Source organism: Helobdella robusta, assembly GCF_000326865.2.
Source record: "Helobdella robusta unplaced genomic scaffold HELROscaffold_1, whole genome shotgun sequence".
Lineage (NCBI taxonomy): Eukaryota > Metazoa > Annelida > Clitellata > Rhynchobdellida > Glossiphoniidae > Helobdella > Helobdella robusta.
In genome coordinates, this window is record NW_008703570.1 from 1,094,725 (window position 1) to 1,116,653 (window position 21,929).

The 21,929-nt window shown below is 33.6% G+C and overlaps 2 protein-coding genes across 2 annotated transcripts in view; one reads left to right on the top strand and one right to left on the bottom strand.

Annotated features, from left to right (window-relative positions):
- Positions 1-343: 343 nt before the first annotated feature.
- Positions 344-4,244, bottom strand: HELRODRAFT_158422 (hypothetical protein; the record flags this gene model as incomplete). The annotated part of the gene is made up of 3 exons (XM_009010495.1): positions 344-472; positions 3,426-3,908; positions 4,002-4,244. The coding sequence occupies 3 exons, from the start codon at positions 4,242-4,244 to the stop codon at positions 344-346; spliced, it is 855 nt and encodes a 284-aa protein (XP_009008743.1).
- Positions 4,245-5,016: 772 nt separating this feature from the next.
- HELRODRAFT_63672 (hypothetical protein) overlaps positions 5,017-21,929 on the top strand; it is a gene marked incomplete at both ends in the record, with an annotated part of 36,050 nt that continues 19,137 nt past the window's right edge. The window contains 7 exons of the mRNA XM_009010496.1: positions 5,017-5,081; positions 5,517-5,664; positions 11,422-11,589; positions 11,743-11,805; positions 18,697-18,804; positions 20,092-20,201; positions 20,275-20,381. Coding sequence (XP_009008744.1) covers positions 5,017-5,081; positions 5,517-5,664; positions 11,422-11,589; positions 11,743-11,805; positions 18,697-18,804; positions 20,092-20,201; positions 20,275-20,381 — 769 coding nt within the window. The remainder of the gene's footprint in view (positions 5,082-5,516; positions 5,665-11,421; positions 11,590-11,742; positions 11,806-18,696; positions 18,805-20,091; positions 20,202-20,274; positions 20,382-21,929) is intronic.

Genomic DNA, 21,929 nt, shown 5'->3' on the forward strand with positions numbered 1-21,929 from the left:
TCAACAACTTTTTTTTAAATTTTGTTGTAGATGCCATTTATTCTAGCTGAATTGTTGATGGCTAGTCTGCTAATATGTTGCAATACTTGTTCTACATTAACAATTCATTTTTTAAAATTTTCTTTATTAGCCTTTATTATTGCAGCTCTGACATATGCAAAACCACTTACAATGTTACAGATATGTATTATCTATATATCTTTTATTATGTTCTTCAAATCCTCATCTATTGATTTGAAGCAGCCATCTTCGCCACAAAGACTGTTTATTTTTTTCACATGACGTACACATGTATTTATGTGCACGCGCAAGCACCGCATCATATACGCTTAGTATATGATAGTCATTGAGATGTTTGACTCAGCGCGCATTTGAACCACTGAGCCATCTCGCAATCCAACATGCGACAACTTATGTCGTTGACCCATTTACCAACCTCGAAAGGATGGACGGCTGGGTTGACCGGGGGTCCCTACCCGGATGAACCTGCAGAATTTGAACCCGGGTTGTGGGAGTGGTAGACGGACACGCTAACCACTCGGCCACTCAGCCCAGTACATTGTCTTCATAGTCCACACCAACAATATAAACTGAACTGTAAATGTTCCTAAACAGTTAACCTTGTTTACTTTATTTGTTAATTACACTTTTTTATTACTATCCTGGTCAATTAAGCATTCAGTCATCAATTTACCCTTCATCATTCTATTAATATGTTATAAAAATCTTTGAGATTATTCTTGATTTTTTTCTTAGAATAAATTTCTGTTGATCCTTAAACAATTTTAATCCATGCTTTGTCTTTTTCCTGAAACCATTGCATTTTGATTCTCCTTGTATTACTTCCATTAGCCTCTTTTTTATTTTGATGCATCACAGGACGCAACATTTTAATTTATTGGGGAATCAGGAGTGGCCTTGTTATCGCAGGGTATCAAAGTCAGATAAAAAATTTTTCTACTCTGACTTCTAAATTGAAACTTTCCGACTTGATGTAAAAATTTCTGGCTCCAGGTTTTCAAAACATTTTTCAACTTTTTCATCATAATTTACTTAAAACAACAACAGCAACAACACACGTTTAGACGACATTAGATCGGGGGTTGCCGTTTGGCTACCTATGATGAAACCGAAATACCCCTCGACGCCATCTACATCTGCCACTCGCCTCAGTATCACGCAACCCCGCTTTCACCCTGTCCTTCTCCACCTGCTCTCTCCATCCCAATCGCGGACGACCCCTTCCTACGACTCCTTCAACCTCGAACTCCAACGCTCGCCTAATCCCGACCCTTTCATCCCTTCTCAACACATGTCCATACCACCGCAATCTCGATCTCCTTATTAATGTCACAAAGTCCTCATTCAGTCCCATCATTGACATCAGCTCTGTGCTACTCCTCCTATCCTTCACTTTAATCCCACACATCATCCTCACCATAGCTCTTTCAGCCCTCTGCAGTACACTTTCCTCCTCTCTCCTCAACACCCAAGTTTCACCACCATATACCATCGCTGCTCTCACACATGCTTTATATACCCTCCCTTTCATCTTCACTGACCATTTCTTTCCACACAATACCCCACCCAGTTCCCTAAATTTCATCCATCCCACACGAACTCTAGCCGTAACTGCGTTCAAACATCTTCCATCCGCGTTCAGCTTATCCCCTAAATAAACAAAACTTTCCACTCTTTCAATACCACCACTCAACTCCGTCCTTGCGTCCGTCCTATTAATCACACCATGAACACATTTCTTACATTTGAACGTGCCTTCCACCTTTTTCAGTGCCCCCCTCACACCACTACATCTCTTATGCACCCACTTCTGACATCCTATATACAATACCGTTAGCCTTCACTTTCCTGTCACATACCCCACAGGGATCTATTTTACTTATCACTCGCTCCCCACCTTCCCCACTCACCATTACCTTCGTCTTACCAATATTAACTTTTAACCCTTTCTTTTCAATAACACTTCTCCATCTTTCAAATTTTAACTGCAATTCTTCCATGCTATCAGCCATCAAGACTAAATCATCTGCATACAAAATCTCAAATAACAACCCCTCCATTATGTTTCCACACACAACATCCATCACAATTGCAAACAAAAACGGTGATAACACTGATCCTTGATGCACTCCTACCTTAACACTAAAAGCGTCGGACATCCCCCTTCCAACCCTCACCTTTGTCTTTGCCCCTTCATACAGCTGCATCACAGCTTTAACAAGTCTCTCATTCACTCCTTTCTTCCTCAACGCCCATTCAATGACCTTCCTCGGTACTCGATCAAAAGCCTTTTCTAGATCCACAAAACACATGTACAATCTTCGTTTCTTCTTTCTATAACTCTCCTGCAACATTCTCACCATGAACAACGCATCCACCGTTCTCCTACCAGGCATAAACCCACACTGCATTTCATTAACTGTCACCATATTTCTCAACCTCCTCTCAAGCACCCTCTCCACTACCTTCATTCCGTGCTCTAGCAATTTCACACCCCTATATGACCCACAATCTCTCACATCTCCTTTGCCCTTATACAACGGCACCAACACACTGTGTCGCCAATCCTCAGGTATACCTTCATCATCAAACATATTTCAATTCCTTTCACCCCACTCGCTTTTATATGTTCTACCGTCACTTCCGAAACCCCCGTCGTCTTACCTAGCTTCATTTCTCTAACTGCTTTCTCTACTTCCTCCATCGTCACCTTTTCTATAGGTCCGTGTGTGACCGCGGATTCCACATCTCCATCCCACTCCTTCTCTTCATTCATCAACCTTTCCATATGAGCTTTCCACACCTGAGCTTTTTCCTCCTCATCTATGCACAACTTGCCAGATCCATCCCAGACACATCCATTCCCTATAACATCTTTCCTATCCCTCATTGACTGCTTTGCTACTTTGAACATTTTCCTCGAACTCACATCAAATTCCATTTCCTTTATTAACCTATCTGATGCTTTCGTCATTGCAGTTGCCACTTCCTGTTTTGCAACCTTCTTAGCCTTCCTATACTCAGACTCCGCTTCCTCCTTCATGTTCCTTCTCCATACCCTAAACCTCTCCTTCTTGACCTCCAAAACCCTTCTTATATCTTCATCCCACCACCACGTCTCACCATGCCTACACTTTCCTTTCGTCCATCCACATACTTTATCTGCCGTAGCCAACACACAGTCCCTGTATCTCTCCCAAACATCTCCATCCTTACCACTCTCCAAATTTTCAGCCACCTTCACTTCAAAAACCTTCCTCACCTCTGCATCCTGCAACTTCTATGTCTTTCTCTTTGCCACAAACTTATCCTTCTTCCTCCTCCCCATTTCTTTTGATGTCACATCCATCACAACCATACTATGCTGCAGCATACCAGGTATCGCCTTCACATTCTTCACATACTTTTCTATGTTTGGCCCTTACCAATATATAGTCTATCATTGGCCTATGCTCCCCTGACCTATATGTAATCAATCGCGCTGGTTCCCTTGTAAACCAGGTATTCCCCACCACCATGCTATGTGCATCCGCCAACTCCAACACTCTACGCCCTTCCTCATTCCGTATACCAAATCTCCATCCCCCATGTACACCTTCATATCCGTCTGCATCCGCCCCCACATGACCATTCAAATCACCCAACAACACCACAAACTCATCCAACCCCGCTTGCCCAATCTCGTCAGAAACATCATCATAAAACCTATCCTTCTCCTCTTCCTTCCTACTTTGTTTCGGAGCATATCCTGATATCACCCTCACTATTACTTTTCCAAACACCATCATCACCACAATTACACCATTGCTTCTCCGCCTCACTTCCAACACCTTCTCCACCAACTCTTCTCTTACCATCACACCAACTCCTCCCGTACCATCATCCCCCTTCCACCACAACTTATATCTTCCATCTTTAGCCCCCACAAACCTTGTACCCTTACCCTTCTATCTGATCTCCTGTAATGCAGCAACGTCAACCATTCTCCTCTGCAGCTCCTCCACCACTTCCAAACTTCTTCTTGTCAACGTGCCTACATTCCAGGTACCATACCTCCAACCCCTTGGTCTACAAGTAGTCCTTCCATCTATAGTGCCTTGCACCGCCACACTATAGAGTGGGGTGCCAGTAGCCAGACCATCCACAGGGCCTTGCACCACAACCCCATGGACTGGGTCTCCGGAGATTCTTCGCACCTTCTTCTGCCGGATACTGAGGGCCATTGTTATTTCCGTCATCATAAGTATTATTTTTTGGCTAGTTTTTACGCAGAACGCCCTTCCTTATGCAACCACAGTTATAAGCGGTGGGCCTAGCCTTTGATGATCCAACATCACTCACAAGGCAGTGAGGGTCAGTTTAATTTCATAACCAGGACAGCATAATTTACTTAAAATACTTTGAAATACACTTGAAATCTGTCAGTAAAATTACCTTATATTTGTGCTTTAAATAACATGCTGAAAGAGAATTATGCAATTTTATTCACTTATTGGCATCAATTTTAGTATTAAACCCATTCTAAAAAATAAATTTTGGAATGAAAAATTAAGAAATTTTCAAATTCTTAACACTTTTTGGAGTCAAATGAAAAATACCTCTGGCTCTGGCCCCTCAAAAAATTCTGACTCTGGCCCCTCAAAAAATTCTGACTCCGGCCCCTCAAAAAATTCTGACTCCAACCTGCTCCGACCGACTCTGATTATAAACTACGATTTAAATGGAAAGAGTTATGGTCATGATCAATTAATTTTTAATAATATTTTTATTATTGGAGTTGAAATAATCATAGTGACAAAATAGTAGACAAACTATTTGATAAAATTTCAGAAAAACAGGATTTTATGTGGTGCAATGGATTATTCTCCTATCAGTGCTTCCTGTATAAGATCTTTAACAGGCAAGAGTATCAATAAATTTTTGTAACTTTTGAAATTATTTTTCGGAAGACTTTATTTTCTGTAAATATTTATTTTTGGAAAACAATTTAGATTGATAATTTTCAACACTTCAGATAAATTGTATGAGAAGCGGAAAGTGGCTGCATTAGAGATTGAGAGGTTGCTACTGTTTACATTATATGATTCACATTTTATTTCAATCCTTTTATCAGAGCAAACACTTTTGTACATATTATATTATTATTTTTAATTGATTTATTTGAGGGTGTTATTTTCTTATAGCAAAGATTTATTTTGAAATCTTTGAAAGAAATTGTCCCATGTATGTTGTGATAATGGATCATTGATTTAAGGATGGCTTCTCCCAATGTTTTTATATTTTTATTTTAATGTCGTTGGATTAGTTTCCAAAAACTATTTTGTTTCACCAGAAGAGCACAGAGTTTTTCATGTTCTTGACTTGTCTAATAAATTTAAATTTAGTGTAGTTCAATTTTACCATCTTAAGAGTTTTGATCTGCTTCCACTCACTTTTACATTTGAATAGTGATTTTGAATTACTATATATGTAAAATTAAAAAATTTAATTTTCAGATCCGTCAAAGAATTTTACAGTAACAACGATAACATTCATTTACAAAAGATTCTTAATATTTTGTGTGATTTGACGTTATCTCAAAATCCCAACAACAGGAAAGGTGGATTGATAGGACTTGCTGCTTTTTCTATTGCTCTTGGAAAGGTGTGTAGCTGTAGAATGTGGTATGTTTGTGTGTGTGTGCATATATATATATGATACGATACGATACGATCTTTTATTCATTCCAAATAAAAAAATTATGAAACCATGATGACTGTGATAAAGCTCATAGAGAGCTCATCTAGCACAGCCACCTGAACCCAAATGTACACAAATTAACATATGTCAACAGAAATTAGAATTAAATAAAACATCATTTCTTTTTTTTACATATTTTCTCTGTCATTAAAATTTAACAGAAACAATTTTAAATTTTTCTTGAACATAGTAAGTGATGTTCCGTTGTAAGAAAATTCATTTTTTAAAATGTCATTCCAAATCTTTGGTCCTCTACAGACAACATGAGAATGCAACAGATTTGTTTGCGACTTGTTGGTCATCAGATAACTGACACGTCTAGGGTTGTTGACTACTTTGAAATATTCGTCAAACGTTGGAGGAAGCTTTTTGGAAAGTTGCTTGAAGACAAAAATGGCTGTGTAATATTTACTGATCCGATCCAAATTTAAATTATTAGTGGAGAAGAATAATTGATTTGTATGGGTGAATTGTTTAGACAGCGTTATCACCCTTACTGCTCTCTTCATCAGAATTTTAATTGAATTTGTTGTCGAAGGATACGCGCCAGCCCACACAACGTTACAATAATTTATGTGAGGTGTGCAGATAGCATTATAATGGAGATTCAAACATTTTTTAGGAAGGTAGAATTTTATTCTATTAATTATGCCTATTGATTGAGCTAATTTGTTGGAAATGGACTGAGTATGCGCCTTGAAAGTTAATTTCTGATCTAAATACACTCCAAGGAATTTAATTGTTTTACTTTCTAAGATTTCATTTTCATTTATCACGATTTTGTAAGGCTCCTTTTAATTTAAACACTGAACAGGTCCAAATATTATCATCTGTGATTTAGTTTTATTTATTGTTAGTCTGTTACTTAACATTTGCAAACTCCGTGTTTGTTTTTAGAATGATTTCCTCAATTAATTTACCATTACTAAAAATATTGGTGTCATCAGCAAAACATATGTAGTCGAAATAGAATATATATATATATATATATATATATATATATATATATATATATATATATATATATATATATATATATATATATATATATATATATATATATATATATATATATATATATATATATATTATTGATAAAAATCACAGCCTCATCAATCAATGAATTTTGAATTTTTTGGTTTTCTAGTTTCTAGTTGGTTGTGGTTTCTTTGCTCTGTATTTTTTTCTTAATTTTATTGGTTATTATCGAGTTTTTTTATTGAATTCGTTTGCGTTTAATGGTTGAGTTTTTGTTGAATAAGGTGTTATAATTTTTATTACAATTAATTAGTTGCAGTTAATTTTGTATTATTTAATTTGTCTATCTTAATTTAATTATAATTAGTGTTAAATCGACGAAATTGGACGCCTATAGTTCAATTACAGCATTCAGCTGCGTAAGAATTTTTTGTGTTGCATGTTCTGGCTCATCACCAATCGAGAGAATTGTTTACGAAAAAATTGAAACTGGCAACTTAGCAGTATTTGATGAGATTAAAATATGAACGAATTGAATAAGGATTTTAAACAGCAGATTGACGCCATCAAAACAATTATTAATGAGGATTAGGGTAACCTTTCGAGAATGGATGCTTCTGGGTCAAAGCTATGTGATGAAATATCTGTTTTGAAGCGTGAAATGAACAGATCTTTTTCGGAAGTTGTCAAATCTGAAGTTGGTAGAAGTGTGCAAGCAATCAATGATGATGGGAAAAGTGTTCAAATAACGATGAACAAGATTGTCAATGCAAAGGAGAGGGAAGCCAACATGATGCTGTTCGGATTGAAGGAAGGTTCTGATGATGGTGACAGGGCCCATAAAATAATTAACCATTTAACTGATGGAGTTTTTGGTCTTAAAAATATCTTGAAGGTGATAAGATTAGGAAAGAAAGGTGACAAAATTGTCTGACCTATTTTCCTCAGATTTGACGATGCAAAAATTAAAGAACTCATTTTCAAAAACATGCGTAGGATGAAAACCTTAGATGACGGTTTGAAAAATATTCGGTTAAGTCATGACTTGACAATTCAACAAAGGAGCGACTTGAACAAATTACTTGATGATGCCAAGAAGATGGAGGTTAGGGCCATCAAACCAACCTGCTACCACATGTACAATGGCTAGTATGAATACATATTACACACCATCCTTTTCTTCAACAATTAAAGGTGCATTATATTGAACAGCTAACTAGTTTTAGACGCATTTCAACCCATTTTTTGGACTCATCTGTAGCTTGAGGTTTTTTTTATGAATTACCAAAAAAAATACCCTAGCTTGTAATACTATCTACTAAAGCAGTAAATGCACTAAGTTGGTGTTTCAACTCAGACTACTGAGTGTCATAAAGGATTGAAAGGTGTCTAGTCTAGATTGAGTTAGATATTCTCAATAATACCCCTTTGTTTGGTCATGGTGAGTGGTGGTGTACTCCTACTTTCTGAAATAAACTAAACATTTCAAAATAAATTTTTCAAATCTGAAATATGTACTCCTACTGGCCGTCGTGCTTGCAATAGCAAGTTGTTTAGTTCTCACCCATATATGTATGTGTATATATAAAAATATTATTATTTTTATTAGTATTATTAGATTATTTATATTTATATATAAAGCGCTCTTTATTATTCTCAAAGGCGCTAACAATGTAAAAGTTGATTAAATGCGCTAATGCAAAAGTTGGTTAAATGTTTCACTTCAATCAAATCATATCATCAAAGTTTGTCTGAAAAGATGGTTCTTTAGCTTTCTTCGAAATTCAGTAATTGACAACCCACGATTTCGCAAGTCAACCGGCAAACTGTTCCAAATCTTCGGTCTCATAACAGCGAAATCTCTGCAACCAACGGCAAGCTGAGTTTGTCGAATTGTTAACAAATCTAAATCGTTTGACCGTAACTTCTGACACTGTAGCGGTGCATTTCTTGGAACAATTCTATCCATTAAATATTTCGGCGCTAATCCATTAATTTTATACACCAGTAGGGCAATTTTAAAGACAATTCTTTGTTGAACGGCAACCAATGAAGATTGAAGAGAATAGGAGTAACATGATCAAAATGTGAACCACCTGTTAACAACTTGGCAGCCCGATTTTGAATTAATTGTAACTTTGCAACATACTTTTTGGGTAAACCGTAGAATAAACTGTTGCAATAATCGATCCTCGAGTGAATGAACGAGTAAATTAAACATTGCAATGTATGCATATTTAGAGATCCTTTGATGAGTCTCAATTTTCTCAATTGGTAAGTACATTCTTTAAACAACAACTTTATATGCAATTGCATTGTCATGTTGGTATCAAAAATAAATCCAAGATTTCGTGCTAACGCACAAAATTCGATGACAGATTCCTTTATTCTGATAGTGTTGATACCCACTCTATTCACTTGTTGCTATGTACCCACAGGCAAAAACTGGGTCTTGCATTGGTTCAACTTTAATCTGTGCCTCATCATCCAAACATCAATGGCTGATAAACACGATAGTAAATCATCGACCAGGGAGAGGAGTTGGCTATTATTTGGATGTCGTCAGCAAATGCATGAAACCTGAAATTTTACGACTCAATTATTGTGTAAACATCTGCTGTATAAAGCAAAAAGAGAATGGGACCTAAGACGGAACCCTGTGGTACACCGTATGACAAAGCATCGACAGCTGCCAAATTTGTTTTGAATAAAATTTGTTGAGTACGACCAGCAAGGTACGACACGAACCACTTGTGAACGACTCCCGATAGTCCAAATGTTTGCTTCAGTTTTTTTGAGAAGTATTGCATGATCGACGCAATCAAACGCCGAGCTCATGCCCAAGAGAGCAAGCAATGACACATTTTGTTCGTCCATTGATGAATACAACCTTGACGAAACATCAATTAAAGCTGTTTCCGTCGAGTGAAACACACGATAACCCGACTGGTGAACCGGCAGAAGATTATGAATTTTCAAATGAGAAGCAAATTGTGATAAAACGATTCTTTCAACCAACTTTGACAAAAACATAAGGTTAGATACAGGTCGGTAATTTTTTAACTCATGTCTATCAAGAGAATTCTTCTTCAAAATCGTTGTAACAACAGCATTTTTAAACGCAGATGGAAATGAGCCAGAACTCAAACACAAATTTATGAAAAACGTTAAAAACGGTAAAAACAAATCAACAAATCTTTTAAGAATTTTTGTGGGCACACAATCAAGAAAACAAGACTTTGATGGAGACTCTAAAATGACTTTTTTTTATGTAGCTATCAGTACAGGGCGAGAAGTTTGAAAAAAAGATTCTTCATCAAGATCACATGGAGTGAATGTTGGTTCATCACAATGATTGGTTAAATTACGAACATCATCAATTTTGCTTTTGAAAAACTTGGAAAAGTCAAGAGAACTATGGTCAACTTCTGATACATCCATTACCTGTTCCATTCCAAGCAAACCGTCAACGGCATTCCAAAGACGTTTTGGTTTGTTGCTATTTGATTCCACCAAGTCGAATATATATATATATATATATATATATATATATATATATATATATATATATATATATATATATATATATATATATTATAATACTATAAAATAATAATAACGAGGGCGACTTATAAAACATTTTCTCATATCTATGTATATTCATGAATAAAAGTTAAAAAATAATTGCGAATAAAATAAAAATTTGGTTCATTAAACTCAAAATGTTAAATAGCATCACAAAATTATCACAAATATATCACAAATTATCCAGTACTCTATTCAACGTCACAAATTAACTTTCGTTTGCACAGAAAACATTATAAACGTAAATAAAATTAAAAATTGGTTCACTGATCTCAAAATGGTAATTTGCCAGTACTGTCACATAATCTCTGACACAAAGTCTGGCATCACATTAAACACAACATTTAATCGTCCTGGTATCTTTTTTCGTCATCACCGGCCAATCGGAAATTTTCAGCCAGCCAGCCAATCCACGCTCCTCTAGCTAATCATCGGGTTGCCTGCCTCCATCATCTCTGGCCAATCCACACTCCTCAGTTGATCAGCCGGATGTCTTCACTATCTGTAACCTTCTCCATACTTTTAAGTTGATCAACGTGACCTATCTTCTGCTATTTTAACTTACGTTTAAGCCCATTATTTATTTATATTTATATTTATTCATGACCGCCACCTTGTTATTACCAGCACATCTGTTTTCCAATCATTCTTAAAATCAGCATTTATATAGTGTCTATCAGGCCTATTTTAAAACCATTCACACTGCATGCATTCACAATTTCACTTTGTAATTAATTCCATACTGGGATTATTTTACATGTAAAAAATATTTTTCGAAAATTATGTTTGAAAATGGGTCTAATCAATTTCATATTATGACTTCTTATACGGAGTCAGAATTAAAGTCAATGAATTAGTGTCTCCATAGCGCGGTTTAATTATTCTAAACAGCCTTATCGTATCCCATCCCCTTTCATACGTCTATAAGTTACTTGTGAAGAAAATGTATGGGCTTTCAATTTTGACATTTATTTTTTTTAAATTTTGACAGTTGTTTTTCCGAAACATGTTGATAAAAAGCGTTTTATAAATACACTAATAATATATTGAAATAATAATGTCATATTTTAAAATGATTAATTAATGTTTAAAATGTAGGAGACGGCACCTTTTGTAAATGATTTGGTGAAACCAGCATTGAGCTGTTTTTATGACCCAGACAGCCGTGTGAGATATTATGGGTGCGAATCCTTATATAATATTATCAAAGTTTCCAGAGTTTCTGTTTTGCCTCTTTTCAATGACATTTTTGATGGCCTAAACAAAGTAAGCATTATATGGATTATTTTGGTGAATAACTCAGTTTAAAAGATAAATGCTTATTATATGTTACTATTTATAAAACGGTACAAATAGAGTCAAATTTCAAAGTGATCAAAGATTAAATATACTGATAATTTATTATCTGAATTTTTGCAGCTCTCAACAGATCCTGACCAGAATGTTCGCAGTGGATGTGAACTGCTCAATCGACTCATGAAAGTTTGACTCATTTAGTTTTTAATTATTTTATAAAATACTAGCAACACATGCAAGTTTTAAAATCTATTCCAAGTTTTGAGAAAGTGAGACTAAGCTGATGTAGAAGAGATGGAAGACAGTCGGACCAACAATGTCAAAACCGCGTGCACCAGTGTGCAACAACAGCTAGAGGGACCGTTGAAAGATTTCGGTCATTAGACCTCAGTCCCTGAGGTTGTGCAGAACAATCTTTGGCTTACATTTATCGATCATCTAAATAGGGGCAAAATTATTTGCACACATGTAAACGAGGATAGTTATCATTCGTTTTTAAGCTGTTAGCCAATGTTGGTTGCTTAAAAAGGAGTTCACATGACCAAATTTTCTAACCCCTCCCACAATCATGGTAGCATGATTTTAAATCGACTGAAATTTACAAACCAATTTTGCTGGTGTGCCATAAAAAGTGCATTGCATTAGTCAATTCTAGAAAGGATGAAAGCGTGCATCAACATTTTTGAAGAATCTGTCTAAGGAATTTTTAACCATTCTTTGCCGACGCAGCTGCTGGCACTGCCACCACTATCGAGACAACATTTGAACACGATGATACAATGACAAATTTGAATAAAAAATACCACATAAGTTGCTAGCTTGACTACTAAATTCGATTTCCTGGCCATCTATGGTGACTGAATCAAATTACAACATTGAATAGAGTTGCCATGCTCCCGCAGGGGAAAGCTGCATCTTTCCCTGGTTGAGTCTAGGGCCGAGTCACGACATCCACTGACCAGCTTCTTTTTTTCGCAAGACAGGGAAGTAATGATTGAACGCTATATTGTTAGTTTTCAAATGGTTTTCAATTATGTCCCTGCTGCACGAGCCAACATTGACCACATAATAAATAATTTTTTTCTCTATAATTTTTGATGCCTTCAATAAGTAGTTGACACCAGTACCATACACTTTGTCGGATTTTTTAGAGTCTTTTTCACTGTTTTTATCTTTAACAATCATAAGACTACCAATAGACTTTTTTCTTTTCTTTGGTTTTTGCACAAGCTAAAAGCTATCAGAATCTAGTTCATCATTAGATTCGTTCATGGAATTAGCAGCTAAAACTAAAAATTTGCTTTGTTTACAACGTCTACAGGTGCATTATTAACAGATACGTTTGTTGGTTTGAAGTTTGTTGCACAAAATTTATTTATTTCTTGCGTATGGTTTGAGACAACAGAGCGCATTTTTTCCATCTAACGCATCCATTATGATCGTTTGTTGCATACTAAACATGGCTTTAATGTCATTTTTAGCCATTTGAAAATTTAAATTCAGCCAATTAACAACATTCGGAATTCTTGCTAAATCAGCAATTTTATAAAAAGAACATTTGTCAAGAAAACCATTAAACTTAAGTATTTTTAGAAGAGAAATGCATTCGAGAATTGTATCCCTTTTTAGAAGGATTCCCACGAAATTGAAATTCAATTTTTAAGTTATCGTTTTTTAATATTTCTAAATTATTTTTCAAAATTTTAACAGCAGTAGCAACTTCTTCAACATGATAAAACTTTATAACATTAGAAATAAATGTTTCATTCTCTAAGTTATTTGAGTTATTTACTAAAAAGAACAAAAATTCATTAATAACAATTGACCGATCCGCCATGTTATTTACATCCAAGCTTCCGACAAACAACAAGTAAACTTATCCATCAGACTTTTGAACTGCATAACTGAGCTACTGGCAATAATTTGAATGTTGTCAGCAAAGATGTGACATTTAAAATCAAACTTCTTAACAACATCACAATAACCGATCTCAATTATCTTAAATTCACATTTACAATGCTTTTACAAATTTGCAGTTGAAAAAGTAAATATAAAAGATTAAAATAATGTAAAAATTTTTGTTTTGTTTTTTTTTTTTTTTATTACGAAAATATTTTTATAGCAATTTCTTATTGCTATGGAATGGTTGGTTATTTATTTATATTTATATTTTATTTGAACAAAGCACGGGCAACTGCCCATTGCTGAATTACAGAGAAAAAAATACATTTAAACCACAATATAAAAAAAGAAATAATTTTACTATAACATATTAAAAAAAACAAAGAAAAGAAAAAAGATGTCAAGATATCATAGGATCAAAAAATGTACACATATACCCATACTACATACACACACACACACACACACACACACACACACACACACACACACACACACACACACATATATATATATATATATATATATATATATATATATATAAATCATGCGCCTATATATATATATATAACCAATAAACTATAATATTCAATCAACATCACTTTACTCATTCATACTATTGCTACAGCTGATATGCTCAATCGTAACAACAGGTGGTTCAAAGAAAGCCAGCAAAAATAGTTTAAGGAGTTAGTAAAAATAAAATACCTTCACAAAAATATAACATTACTAACCAAATAATTATAAGTGCAACACACACACACACACATGTATTTATAAAACAAATATTAAAATAAATGCATCAAATCAATCATTCATATACCCATTCGTTACTGCCAAAAAAAAATCAATCCGCCACTGGATCCAACAATTTCATCAGAACCGCGAAATGTTAGACCTCTTTCTGAAATGAAAATAATAGTTTCAATAACACGTTCTAGAACTTTTTTCCAGTAATCTCGAGTTTCCAAAAACTGTGATTCCAGCTAGATATCAATTCGCTCAAATATATTACATCTTGAGTGAAATTTATTTACAGCCGTGATATGTTGGATAGATACATTTTGCATGTTGACTGACATAAACAGAATTTTTCCAGTCATTAAATCCCGTGCAGAATAGCCCAGATTTCTTATCCGCGAACAAACAACAGTAGAAGCAGTAAACTTTGTGCATGCTGGGTGAATACAAAAGCCATTCACGTTTTCCAAACTCCTTATTTGGTTTTTCATAATTAAATAATGCTTTTGTTAGATAACGGCTTTGATTTAAATATTCACGTTTTTTTACTGTAAAGTCAGAATCCCAATTTTGATAATTTTGAGGGCCTTGCCATATTTTTTTCAAGAGAATTGCCATAATTCTCTTGACAATCAGTTAGATTTCCAGCTGTTCCAGAAGTATTCGGTTTCTTTGAGTCATTAGAGATTTCCTGATGTTTTGTTGAAAAGTATGTAAACAGCGTTGTAGTTAATTTCAGCAGAGCCATTTCTTTTTTCTCTTTTTCTTCGGCAGTTTTTAATTTTTCCCATCCTCCTTATTTGTTTGACATTTTTCTATTCTATATTACTTTACCTTAACTCGCTGGAAGATTTAAAAAGTTAAAAAGGATCAATTCAAAATATTTAAATTCTAATTTTCAAAATATTTCATCCAATTTTTAATAAAATTTTATTTCATATCAAAAATTGCTTGTAATTCCTAACACTTACACTTTACACAGAGCGATTTAAAGATGAATTAATAGTAAATTTACTTTCTAACTTTCCGTTAATAAAAGTTAAATAAAATTTTAAATTTTTGAGTTTCAATTTTACGCATAAACCAGTAGATTGATTTTTCAAAAATCAACATGGACATATACATAAACTAATAACATATACTGGAAGTGGATAATTATCGCTCACTACACCATGTAAGTATTCGTTTCATAAATTAAAAAATTTCAATTTAGTAAATATAAACATAATTTTTAACGGAATATGACACTATTAAATATAACGACAACATCGAAATGCGTACGTTTGAGCACAAAATTATTCGTCCAAAAATTATTGTTCTACGGATAAAGGAACACGCAGACAATCGGCGATTCAAATGTTAATTATCGCCTCCAGCCAGTATGTGTATGAACATGGACAATCCTAATTTTTTTTGGTGAAAACTTTAGCTCAGCATTTCGCTTTTAAGTAAGTGTAATGATAGTTATGTCATTTTTTTAAAACAAATAAAAAAAAATTAAAATTTTATATTGTCTCTATAAATTGTAACATGGTTCATTAAACACGCTTGTGATATAATAAATTAGGGCCGATTATTTGGCAGGGCCTAAGGCTATAGCCTTATTAGCCTAATGGTTAATCAGGCACTGACCAGGTGCTATGGCATTTCTTGCACATTTAATTCGTCTGGTTGCAAGTTCTATTATCTCTTCTCTGTCATCCAGCAGCATTGCCGTTAGAATATTTTTTGGGTAACCAAAAAAGCATTTCTTTAAATACATTTATTTATTATCTGGAGTTCATTTTTAGGAAGAAAATGCGAAAGTTGAATCAAGCGCCACAGGTGTCTAGTCTTCATATAACACTGATGTTGTATTTTTATAAAAAAAAACCATTGTGGAGCATAAACTAGTAGAATGTAGTCCGTAAGCAATGTGAGTTCTTTAGAAGGTGACGTGATTGAAACATACAAACGTATTTGCTGCTGTAAGCCAACGTGAATGGATTAAAGGATCAGGTCCTTTTTTAGTTAGTTCTTCTGATACTTTTCCAATTTCTTTTGCTTTAACTATGCTGAAAAGATACTGCTGATCTTTGCTAACATTCATATTTGTGATATCCTGTAGACGTGTCGGCAAATTATTCTGCCGTTTATCAAATTTTACAACAGTTAACTCTACATTTTTCAAGTGCTTTCCCTATTGCTCCACAAAAAGCTTTAGGCCCGTAAGTGATACCATCCAAGTGCACTACAAGATGTCTTAAAGGTGGTTCGTTAAAATGGTACATACAAATTAACCATTGTACAGGACGTTTCAGATTTAATTTTAATAGCCTTATTGCACCGTTGTTCAGACCAGTATTTATATTAGTTCCATTTGTACCTATAGCAAGTACATTACGTAATGATATTTCATTATCTTTAAAAAAGTCTATAATTGCAGTCTTGATAGGTATAGAAGATCCAGTTGAAGGAGAAACGTGACCTAGGTTAACCGAATTTGGCTCCTCAAGTATTGTAGTATGTTCTTCAACAAAAAACCTTTGCTACAAGTTAATGATGTACAAATAGTTTTATCTTTTCTTCCATCAAAGAAAGCTAGAGTTATCTTTGCTTCATACGTTAGTTTGGCTCGAAGCTGTTGCCTTTGTCGTCTCAGCTTTGAGCGGTCAATAATTACTATCCTTTCGTTTTTTTATAACTCCATAGTCTGTGAGGGCAGCTGTGGCTATAGCAGATTCTGCAACATCAGATACGCCATACCTATCGCATTCTCTAGCCAGTGTAAGAAACTGGAGCATATTTATAAAAGATTCTGCATCACACGCCTTGAACTCTTCACAATTACTGCTGCCTGTTTGATCTGAAATTTCGATTTGTGATTCATCATCTGTATCAGAACCTCTTGATTCTCCTACCGTTCTTTCATTACTAACAATAGACTTGTAATAATTCTTTCTCTTTGTTTCTCTATCATATTTTATAGATAACTTGTTAGAAACTGTTACATAAAGAGAACCAATAAACATCTTTCATTTCTTTGATCAGATAGGAACTCTCTTTCAAGAGCTGGAATTTTTGACTTTTTTGGACTGTTGCAATTGTTGAAATCAATACAGTGACATGCTGCTATGTCAAATATACTCAGACCTACCTGCTGAGCTAGCAATATACCTGCATCTATCTTTTGTCTCACCTTTCTTTCTCTTTGTATTGTAACTGTTGGAATACTTGCTTTCAGCCATACATTATTTACATTGTCAGAAACTTCAGAAACTATGACGCTTGATTTCACAGTTTTAGGATGTTTTGTGTATATAAAAGCGTAATGTTACATTACTTCCTGAATAGTTGGCAGTTGACGGTAAGCTAGCTCGCATTCAATATCATAAACTGGACAAGTGACTTTTGCTCGAGTAACCACCGATATAACTGAAATGCAATTAATATATATTAATATTAACAGTAATAACATTTTTTCTATTGTAAATTCTAATTGCAGTGGTAGTAATTAATTAACTAACCTGAAATTGAGAACAAAATGATAAACCAATAACAATTTTATGTAAAACAATTATTTATAATTACAATTAGTAAAGCTGGAACTCTTTGTTTTTAAATTTCTTTTAGCACACGTTTTAAATCAATCATGTAACTTTATATGAAAAAACCGTTCTTTTTCATTTTATGAGCAAGAGTATCGACCAATTTGAACATGCGTCACAACTTCTAAAAATTGAAGCCCAGTTATTCATAATTATAGTAATTGCAGTTGTTTATAACTATTTCCAAATTTATTATTAATTATTAGTAGAGCATCTTGATAACGGTGTTTATTATTTCGAACTAATTAAAAAATTAATATTATCGTGAAAAAGAAAATTTATGTCCTTGACATTATTAATTTTCTTCATTTTAATTCCTAAAATAAAAAGCGTTGTTAGTAATTCGCAGTATTTTTATACTTCCTAACAATGACCATGAATAAAAATAATGATTACTGTAATCATTAATTATAACTTTAAATTAAAATTAATTGTTCTACTAATTATTATGTTCATTGTATAAAAAGCACAATATAAGCTAAAAATGCCAATCCTGCTCCATCTGGCGGCAAAGGAAGATGAGTCTTGATTTTGAAAAAATTTTCATTTCATACTAGATCCATGCCATAGCAACTTTTTATCACTATTCACAGTATTTTTTTCTGACGACCTACCCTTACCAATAGAATAAAAGTATCAATTCAATCTATTCATACCTATCAATCCAAACACAAAATTAAGCGTCACCTCAAAACAAATCCAAATGAGATTTAAAAACACATATATCTGGAGAATCAATCACAGGAGTTTATTCTAGTCTGCGACAACTCTGTTGCTAAAAATATATTTTCTGACATCTTTGTGGGACAGACCTGTGTCTTAAATAATAAAAATCATTCGAATTCAGGACATTGTTAGTGAATTTCCTCAGTTTGATTTGAAATCTTTCATCCCATTGTTGAGGGAACGATTACTTTCTAACAATCCATATTCCAGGCAGTTCATTGTTTCATGGGTTAGTTTTTTCAGTTTATTTTTGTAAATTTTCTCATATACTAACAACAAAATGTCGCTTACATATTTTCTCTATAATTTAATGATTTTTTATTGCTTCTATGGAATATGATTTTTTAAAGTAGGAAATATAGTGAAATAATAAACTAAGTTGAATCATTCGTGTTTATGTTTTGTTATATTATTTATATATATAAATACATGGCCATAGTTGATCAACTGTTGATATACATAAAATATAATATAATACAAAATATATATATATATATATATATATATATATATATAAATAAATATATATATATATATATATATGCAATTATTGATGAAAATCACTGCATGTTTCGCGTTAGTTAGCTTGCTGTTTCATTTTTTTGTTTGCTAATGGTAGATCGTAAATCATTGTTAAGTTTCTTGAGTTCAAAACCAATTTTTTTTATTTATTTTAAGCATGAGAGAACAAAAAGCTTTTCGATGTTCGAATTAATACGTTGTTTATGTGGCCGAATGTTCAAGTTCGTCATCGTTTCTGGCTTGCTTGTGCAGTTGCTTTTCATAATTAGAGTTGAAGTTTTATGGTTGGTGTAATAGATCCTAAGTCTAACGGTTTCTTGTTCATTAATTGAATTGATTTGACTTGTTTCTAAAAAATTTTTCATAATTATTTATTTCGGTTGTTTCATTTTATCCGTTTAATTTGAATATATAGATTATGAAGTTGTACTGAAAAATCGTTTTAATACTTATTTGTAATTAAAAGAAAGAAATTTTATTTGATTAAATACTCTCTACCAAAAAGCTCTAAATACATTTTTCTTACGCGAGATATGGTAGCAAAATTATTTTTAATTCAAAAGAAATGAAAGGCAATTTTACAACGGCTCAAAAGTTGCGCCGCTGCTAATGTCGTCATTGCTCATTAATTGCAGCGGCCCAACCGCTATCACTCCTGACCACTCTTCAGCAATTTCGCTGTCAGATATTAATAATGTTGTGAGCATATTGTTTTACTCGATCATTAAAAATCATTCGCTGTTGATCCTTAAACGATTTTCAGTTTCTTGGTGGGTGAAGTGATTAACTTATAGGTTTAAATTTGATCATATACATTTCTACATGTACACTGATGATGGTGATGATACAAATTATGTTCAAGTAAAGACTGACGTTTTGCCCTTATTCTTAGAATTGTTGTTCATCTATTTTTTAAATAGGTGAATTGAATTAGATGTTATATATTCTGATGATATGCTTGAATTAAGTTACTTTGAATTTTCTGAAATTTCAGATTAAAACTCTTGATGAAATTCCAGAATTAGATGTTGTATTGTATTTGTCAGAATTATTGGACGGTCTTTTTCAAATTCTTGGAGATAACAGCCAAGAAATAAAAAATATGTATTTGTTAATTATTTATTTCGCCGTTAAAAAATTTGAATAATTTCATAATCTGCATTACACGTTTGTAAAGGTGTGAATCTTGTTTGGGAGAATTTCTTCACAGCATTACTGTTTCTAAAAGAAAATTAGACTACGATGCAATAATAAACATTTTAAATTTCCATATCCAGTCAACAGGTTTGCGAATTTTGAAATTTTCCACTTAATTTAAATTTTGTGTTTATTATCTTTACACGTTTTTGATCTTTTAGTTTACTCCTTTAGTTTATTTTCATTTAACAGTTGTTTTTGTCTTGCACAATCAAATGAATGTGAAATGAAATTTATGCATGAGATGGTTATCGGTTAATTAACATCTTGCTAAATTGCTTGTTAAAATTAGCTGAGACGGTAGGATTGCAAAGTGTCATGCTTGTATTGCAAACTAACTGACAAACTACCAAGCTACGACAACATTGATGATTTTGCGTACTTTTTTCAAAAAACGATTTATAACTATTTTGCCATAAATAATGCTACTATCAATTCTCAAGTAATCAAAAACACCAGCTCAAACAAATCTATCAAAGATTTTAACAATAAATTAAAACAATTAAAGTTATTGGGTTATAGTTACAACCACTACTTTGATAATTTAATTAGTGCAACAGGCAAAGATCTGCGAGCCAAACTGTCAACAAAAAAATCAAAATGTGGTAAATCAAACGGCGTCACGTCTCAACTCAAACAACGATTTTGGTGGTTTTGCAAAATAATATTTACTTAAACGGAAAATTTGAGACCACTTTTCAAGGTCACTAAGTGCACACATTTTTTCGAATCAATATTAAATAATGACAACCAGAAAAAGTACCAGCTATCAAACTGAACTCAGCAGCTACAAAAACCTACAACATTTTGCAACACAAGTCCTCCATCACTCGACGAAATATCAACAATGGTTCATAAATATAAAACGATATTTTCACCCTGTCCACTTGATCAAATCTTAATAATGTTATAACCGTGCTACCGAACGCACTAGATTCTAGCGTATTCTAGAATGTTCTAGTGACTGGAACGTTCTAGAGTATGCTGGAATCGGACCATCGGGAAGAATCTAGAAACGACGCTTGCGAAGAGTATATAAGCGCACGTCGCAAGATATTTGTGATTGGTGATATTCGTGATTGGTGATATTCGTGATTGGGATATTCGTGATTAGTGATATTCGTGATTAGTGATATTCGTGATTAGTGAAATTCGTGATTTTGTGAATAGCGATTCGGTGAATTAATTAAAGCGATATTTGAATTGTTTGTTGACGTTGTCATAGCGATAGATTTTGAAAGATTTAAAAGTTAATTGTTGCGTTAGTGCGAATTTACTGGAAATAAACGATTAGTTGATTTCTTCTGTAAATAAAGTTTAATAACTAATAATAGTTGATTTCTTCTGTAAATAAAGTTTAATAACTGTTTGGAGTATTTTATTCAATCGAAGATTTGAACCCGTCGCATCGTAAACCGGTTACGACAGCGAGTATTATAACATTGGTGTCAGAAGTGGGATCTTCGACCAGCGAATTACTACTCGTAGAAAAAGAACACGATGTCAAAACTGTGTGGGTTGAACGTAGTTCAACTACGAGAAGAACTACAGAAACGAAGCCTTGTCACAAGTGGCAACAAAGAAGTACTAGTTGCACGTCTGAGAGAAGCTCTCATTGACGAAGTAAGACCCAGA